Consider the following 8,411-nt stretch of genomic DNA (forward strand, 5'->3'; position numbering starts at 1 on the left):
AAAATGCTGAAAACCGTTATTTTTCTATACAATAAAACAAGTAAATGGTGGTGAAGCGGTTTTTCCCACCAGCCAAAATGCTTGCCCAAAAGTGCATTTCAATAAAAATTGTTGAAAATATCATGGAGACAATGACTGATATCAGCTCAATACGTTATTAAGAAGACCTGGTACCAAAGTGAAAGTTGATGTATTATTTATTTTAGAGGGGTTCTTATACCTTTATTCACTATTATAGTAATATGATTATCTACAACTTTCTTACTATTTAATGGACTATATTGTTCATTTTATTACAATAAATAGATGTAACATTTTGGGATTTAAGCACATACTTTTATAAAGAAGAACAAAATAACTATAAACATTGATAAATTTATTATAATTTATACTATAACTTGTTTCAAAAATTGATCAAATGATCTGAAAAGTAATGAAAACTACTCAACACTTGTATAATTCAAAAGAGATACACAACGACAACCACGGCTTCGATACGTTGTGTCAAATGGATCAATTCATGTTCATTCTATTCGGATCTGAGCATAAGTAAAATGATAATTATGGTTTTTATTATTATTTAATAGTAAATTTATTAATTTTATTAGTAAATTTTAGGTGCAGATATGGTTAAATTATAATAATAAATAGTTAATTTATTATTTAATATAATTCCATTTTAATCTTTCTCAATGTCATTAATTATAATATAAATCATAGATTGACAATAGATTAAACATTTAAAAACAAAATTATTTTTCATTTAAAAATATCTAATCGAAATTATTACATAATACACTAACTTTATTAATAATTAAAATTTACATAGTTGGTATTGTTTTATCGCAAACATGATCTAGAAAAAAAATGTAAGTTCTATTTTTACCAATTATAAGGGTTTATAAGGAGATCTCCAAAAGTGACAATATCAAATTATCTCGTTCATTGCAAGGTCAAACAGTTTGTTTATTATGTTTAACATCATCAAAACCACGACAATGACAACTTAGACTTGAACTCATGTGTTTATGAAGACAAAATAAAGCACAAAAAACAACAATGACAAAAAGACTTAATTTAATTTACTCTGAAAATAAGAAAGACGATGAGGCAGACTGCAAAGATGATAATTTGGTTTGTTAATTCATACGATATAAGACTAACAAACACTGCGTTTACTACACTAATATATTATAATAAAATTTAATTAAAAATTTATGTATATTTGGTTATATGTCTGACGATTGTAAGCTGTTTCCCGTTTTCTTTAAAATAAATTCTGTAATAACTCAGCTTTTCATTGTAATATAAATAGACTTTAACTGCCTTCTTCTAAACACTTCGAAAAAATGCTCAGGCAAAATGAAAATGATGTTATTTTCTTTTTGTTTAAATAAAAAAAAATAAAATCAAATAACATTTAGAAAACATTTTACCATTATTCACCAAAAATTATCAAAAGCGGGTTTTTTCCTGAAGCGGGTTTTCCACCCCTTTATTGTATTTTAATTATAAGAACATTCTTAATTAACCAAAAAACTGAGACTGAACCTTTTTTCATTCAACAGCTTTTCAAAGAAGAAAAAAGAAAATGGGTGCGGGTTTTTCTCCAGGTGTGGGTTTCTCTCCTCGCTTTAATGGTATCAATTAGGCTGAAATAAATATATTATTTTATTAAAATAACTGAAATAGTCAAACCATGTTATATTCACAGCAATTTGTTTATGTTTTAATATTCTTACTAAAAATGGTTAATAGCCAAATCTCAGATGTTTGTCAATGTACACCAAATGGCAACGACGAAACAAATGGGTTTTCCCAAACCAATGGATTCAGTTGTTTAGATAAATATTTACAAGTGTTTTGTTTTAATAAAGATTTTACCTTTTCAAGTGGGTCGAAATTTTATAAAATTATTACACAAAGTTCTCTAACTTTCAATACATCTGGGTCTTTATACACGACTTCTACCCGATTTCTGTCTTTGGAAAACAATGTTATTAACTTTAGATTGCTATTTCACTTCGAATATTTATTTCAATTAAAAAGAAAATCAACGGTGATAATTCAAAATGTTTGAAATGTAATTCACAGACTCGGTTATTGAATGGTATATGTCTTAATATAACATCAAATTGCCAAAGATTTAATTCTGAAAATATTTGTGAATTGTGCAAAAATGGGTATTATTTGAATGATGATTTTGAGTGTGAACCATTTCAAAACTGCTGTGTTATTGGTGATAAAAATACATATTACAAATGTTTAAATGATAAAGTGTTGGACAAAAATGGCAATTGTATTTTAAATATCAATTGCATAGTGTCAAATGGTAATTCTTGTTTAAAATGTTCATCAGGAGATATGAAAAAAGAGTGTAACAATTGTGGGGACGACATTTGTTATTTTTGTGAAAATGAAATGTGTTTAATTTGTTTTAAAAACCAATTTCTCAATGAGTTGGGGTTTTGTGGGAATGATGGAATATCACATGTAATAGGAAATAAAGTACTTTATTGTACTGATGGTTCATTTATTTCAAATTCTACGTGTCAAAAGTGTGTTCAAAAAGATATAAATTCAATTAGTTGTGACAAAACACAATCAACTTCTTGTAAAACCAATTACTATGCAAATTCAGATGGAGAATGTGAGTTAAAATATTGTGCATTAAATGATAATAAAGACCAAAATGGAAAGTGTGTTACAAAACACGAAAATTGTTCATCATATGTTAATCAGAAATGTGTTGAAAGCCATGAAAATTATAACATGAATAATGAGAAAAATTGTGTAAAAATGACAGAAATTTTGATAGATAACTGTGTAAAAATGGATATTTGGGGGTGTTTGATTTGTGAACCAGGATATTATAATAATGACAATAACTGTGTTAAATGTGATAAAATATACACTTCTTGTGTATCAAAAGCAGTATGGTGGATTATTTTGATTATAGTTATATTTTGTCTTTTAATGATTGTTTTGGTCACCACAACACTTGTTTTCTTGTTTAACATAATCCAAAATAGTAAACGAAAAAATGAATTGGAAAAAACCACTACTGTTTTTTCTATTAAAAAATCGAATATTTGTTTTATTCCAATTGGCAATGGGTTAGGTGTGAATACGACAGAAATTAATTTTAATAATAAAGAAAAGGTGAATGTCAATGAAAAACTCCGTGAATTGTTATGTGTTGGGAACACCACAAAACACAACGTGAAAATCCAAATCTCATATAAATCTTCAGAAAAATTTATATTTGAATCCAACCCACAAATTATATTTCTAGGGGAAGGGGAAGCTTATGAATTTGAGATATTTGTCACACTTTATTGTACTTCAAAAATTCAAAGCGAATTTCTTCTCATTTCGAATTCTTTAAATAACAAATAAGAAATTTATAATAAAAATAATTATAATGTAACATTTAAATTACAATTCAATTCAATCGACAAGAATTGACCCAGATGAATTAAAAGTTGAAAAGAAACTTGGTGAAGGTTCTTTTGGAATTGTTTACAAAGGGAAATACAGAGGAAATGTTGTTGCAATTAAAAAATTAAAAAGTCTAAGTGATTATGAAAATGTTGTAACAGAGTTTGAGAAGGAAGTTGATATGTTGGTGAAATTTAGAAGTGAATATATAGTGCACTTCTATGGAGCTGTTTTTATACCAAGCAAAGTGTGTATTGTCACTGATTTTTCTCAACATGGAAGTTTGAACGACTTGATAAATCACAAAACAAGTGATGAAGCTAAGATTATAATCCGTTTAAAAATAATGATAGACGCATTTAAAGGAATTCTGTATTTACACAACAATGGGATATTACACAGAGACATTAAGCCAGACAATTTTTTTTATATTTTCACTTGATATTAACTCTAAAGTAAATGCTAAACTGACAGACTTTGGGAGTAGTAGAATTATTATTATGCTGCTGACAAACATGACATTCACAAAGGGAATTGGGACACCAAAGTATATGGCACCTGAAATTTTCAAACAAGATAAATACAAGAAGCCAGCTGATGTATATTCGTTTGCGATTACTATGTTCGAATGCTTTAATTGGCAAAAAGCCTACTCTAATATGGAGTTCAAGTTTTCATGGAAAATCGCCGAGTTTGTTATTTTCGGCCATAGACTTGATAACAATCGAAATATACACCATAAAATATATATGATTATTCAAAAGTGTTGGATCCAAAAACCTAACGATCGAATCGATATAGAAAATGTTATAAAAGAACTTCAGGATGTTTCAATTTAATTACGGTTATATTTATTGAATATAAATTAAACTTTTAAAATAAAAATCATAATTATTTGTTGTTTTTATACAATAATATACAGAAAATACACCTATCAAAAAAACAATTATTACTTTATTATCAAAAGTTTTAATATGTATGTTAATTGGTTGTATTAAATAAAAAAATAATTGATTCAATCAAGTTAATTAAGTTGTTTGTTTTTTACAACGATGTTACATGTGTTTTTAAAAAGAAAAAAAATATTTGGGTCTTAATTTTTTGTTTAATTATATTAAAATAATAATGATTAATAACAACAAAAACTACCCGGTACAATAATTGGTGAAAGCAAATTTATATACTAAACAGAAATTGTTATTTAAAAATTACAAAATTTCATAGTATATTTTTTAATTAATTATTAAAACGAATTCAAAACAATGGTTCCTGAAGTTTAGCAAAAAGAGAAGTACAAAATGTCATCAGACATCTATTCATTTGTAGTTAACATTTACACGCGTTTTTGTAAAGATCAAAAAATACAAAGTCCGTTTATATTTACTTTATACAAGGGGATATAGCACAACGGTAGTGCATTTCCTTTCAATGAGAACAATTTTAGGAAAAAGATGTTGGGTTCGACTCCCATGATCCCCATTTATTTTTTTAAACAAAATTATTTGTTATAAAAATGAATATAAATAAGATTTGTTAAAGGTTTATTTTTATATCGTACTGTGTATTTAGCCATTGTTTAACTGAAAAAAAATAAAAATAAAAACAAACAATGAAGCTGGTCCATTGAGTAGGATTTTAAGTGATAAAATTTGACGTTTTGTGCTTTATCTCTTTAATTTAATGTTATTAATCAAATTAATCAGTAGTATTAATATCGCTATGACATTGTATTACAACACCATTTACTTATATTCGTTAAACACCTGATGAGAAGTTTTCCAATCTTACCGGTTTTTATATTTTTATTTTTTACTACATAATCATTAAAAGTTTTGTTGTGTTTATAATTAACTTTACGATACTGTTACTGTTTTAAATAAAACACAATTTTTTTTCTTTTTTTTGAACTAGATATGATATACAAAAACTTACCTTGTGGCGACTCTTTTGAAATTCAAACAGTATAGAAACCAATCGCGCAAACAATAATTTATAGGTTTTTCTTTTTTCTACAATTTTTGGAAATGTTTTAATTAAAACACCAATGATATTGGCGTTTTCATCAACAAAAAATTTTAAAAAAATGTTTTATAAAAGAAAAAAAATGAATCATAAGGTTAATAATAATATTTTTTGTGCTTAACTGTAAACTATTTCTATACAGTTCCTTTTTATTTATATTCTTTGTATCCAATATGTTTTTGTTATCATCAGTTTTATCAATTTGTTGCTTGAAATTCCTACTTAAAAGACAAGTTTTTTTTACAAATTCTGCAGTGATATCTGAAACTTGTGTTGTGTTTTTTCGAGTAGTTATCCAACTTTATCTTGTATTTGTCTATTTTTTCTCTGTAAATTCAACTGAGCAATAAAAAAGTGCCAAATTTTTGTTTATTTTCTGAATTATCTTTAGAAAATTCAAAAAATAAATAAATCGTTTGCTCGAGTTGATTTCGACATCCTGTTGGTTTATATTTGATTGAAAACAAACATAGTTAATTTTATTTTTTTTGTGTCGTCTTTCAACATTTAAACTTGGGATTCATGGTAATAAAAGGGTTAAACGTATAAATCTTTTATACGTTTAACAAATCAGAATCATTGAGACTGTGTTTTTTTTCTTTGTCAACTTAGCACTCTTTCTTTGTAATTTTTTATTAAAAAAGTCGAGTTGTTTGTTCTTGTGAACCAACTCGTCTTTTTCAAGTTTAAAACTTAAATAATCTTATCACTTCCATTTTTGGCAAAAAGTTAAGCAAAATACCCGAGTCTTTATGCTTTACAATTGTTGATAGAACACGTTTATATATTTAAAACAATTAAGTCACATGACTTGCTATATATTATCAGTGTTTTTATTCAACTTGGTGAAAAACAATGAATAATAATATGGCATTACAAACAATGACATAAATAAGGTTAAAACTATTTGCTTAATCATTTCATTTATAAGAAAATAAAAACAGTGGATTTGGTAATGTAATTGAACATAAATAACGGGAAATTATTGTAAACAAACTTCAAATAAAGTTATCATTTTTTTGAAAATCAACGACTTGATAAACTGGCTGTCTGAAACTCCATAATTTTCTTTTCGACGTCACGACTTATCTTATTGCTTTGATTGTCGTTATTTTATATTTTCAGTTATAACAGTTCAATTCATTGTCATATTTGATCATTTAATGTGTATTTGGTAATATGTTTACCAAAAAACAATATTGAAAACATTTTTTATTTAAGTCGAGTACCAAATGAATCGTTTTATTTATTGATAAAAAATTGGATAAAACATTTTTTATTGTGAAACGTTGATAATCGATTTTTTTGTTTTTTTGTTTTTGAGTGTATTTTTTGAGTAATAAAAAATCAACCAATTATATATTGATAAATAAAATTAACAGCATAAATTCGATTTACCGACTTATATTATTCAGATAATTGTAATATTGTTTTTCATGTCATTTTATTAATCTGATTAATCAAACATATAAAAAACATGAAAAAATAATTAAAAACACATGATAATGTTTTTTAAATGAACAATAAATTGTAATTTGTTTGATGTTGCGACTGTTATTCCATCATTCAGATATTAATATCACTCTTTTAATTGTTATTTTTATGACTAACGTTACACTGATATATTCACGAGACATCTATGTCGATAACACCTCGGGCAAAGACACCAACACTGGTGAATCAAAAATATTTCCATTTGAATCACTTCAAAAGGCGCTTTCAACACTCAAAGACACTCCCCCATACGATCCAATTACTATATATGTCAAATCGGGATATTACCCATTTATTAATGAAACTCTCTCTATCACACACAACATTCCTGATCCTTCTGTTTATCACTCTTTAACAGTTACTAAATATCCAAATGAATCTCCACCAGTTATCACAGGTGGTGTTAAGCTTCCCATTTCATCTTTTCGCGCATTGGACGCAACTAAAGACGAAAAACAATATTCAAAAATTCAATCGAATGTTCGAAGCAAAATCCGAGTGTGTGATTTTAATAATCAATACAATAAAATCGAGTTGGGCATTTTAGAAGCGACTAATAGTGTTGAAATATTTGTAGATGAACAGCGGTACCACTTGGCGAGGTATCCAAATTCAGAATACACTGACAAGACACACTCAACTGATCGTATTTATGTCCTTCCACCAACTGATAATACAACTTTGTTGATACCTTATATTGCAGGATATTATTTCCCACTAAAAGAGGTTATGTGTGCAAATTACCCTCTTTTTAAAAGCGAAAAACTTATATTAGGCATCCACTACTATCTCTATAAAAACACAACAAATTACTGGACTATTTCATCTCGTTATGATTGTGGAATTCCAACACAAAAAGATGGGGCTTATTGGACTATAAAACGCGACAAAATAGCCGGCGCGTTGAACCCCATAGAATTCTCTGGAGCTCATGGTAAGCCAATTCTTCAAGACGAAAATTACGTGTACAGAGGTAACATGTGGACTGCTTATGCCCCCGACCGATATGGAAGGACATTTTATTACAGTGATAGTATCATAGATAAGTATGCTCAATATCAAGAAATCTGGCTGAGAGGGTATTGGCTCATCTTTGCACACGACCAAATTGTCCGAGGAAAAGTCGACAATTCAACACGGAAAATTACCGTTGACAGAGACTTTGGGAAGAACCCCGACTTTCAAGGAATATTGAGTGGAAGACCTTTTTATATATTTAATTTACTTGAAGAGTTGGATGAAGAGGGGGAGTACTATATCGATTATGAAGACAGAAAACTTTTCATATATCTTAAAGAGAACGCAGCGAAAATATGGATCACTCAAAGCACATCTAATCTCATTCACGTGTATAACGTGACAAATGTAACAATTAAAAATATTATATTTGAATATGCAAGAAAAGACCTTGTCCATTTTACACTTGTGAATAATTCTAAAATTACTAATTGCAC

The 8,411-nt window shown here is 27.4% G+C and overlaps 2 protein-coding genes across 2 annotated transcripts; both read left to right on the forward strand.

Annotated features, from left to right (window-relative positions):
- Nucleotides 1-1,747: 1,747 nt before the first annotated feature.
- Nucleotides 1,748-4,280, forward strand: EIN_311110 (protein serine/threonine kinase, putative; the record flags this gene model as incomplete). Its single annotated transcript, XM_004184287.1, has 4 exons — nucleotides 1,748-1,950; nucleotides 2,145-3,340; nucleotides 3,474-3,813; nucleotides 3,932-4,280. 4 exons carry the CDS (start codon nucleotides 1,748-1,750, stop codon nucleotides 4,278-4,280), a joined length of 2,088 nt encoding a protein of 695 aa, XP_004184335.1.
- Nucleotides 4,281-7,065: 2,785 nt separating this feature from the next.
- EIN_311120 (hypothetical protein) lies at nucleotides 7,066-8,411 on the forward strand (the record flags this gene model as incomplete). The annotated part of the gene is made up of 1 exon (XM_004184288.1): nucleotides 7,066-8,411. A coding segment is annotated over one exon (1,346 nt), but the record flags the coding sequence as incomplete, so codon positions are not given.

Source organism: Entamoeba invadens, assembly GCF_000330505.1.
Source record: "Entamoeba invadens IP1 unplaced genomic scaffold scaff_1105074725729, whole genome shotgun sequence".
Taxonomy (NCBI): Eukaryota; Evosea; order Mastigamoebida; family Endamoebidae; genus Entamoeba; species Entamoeba invadens.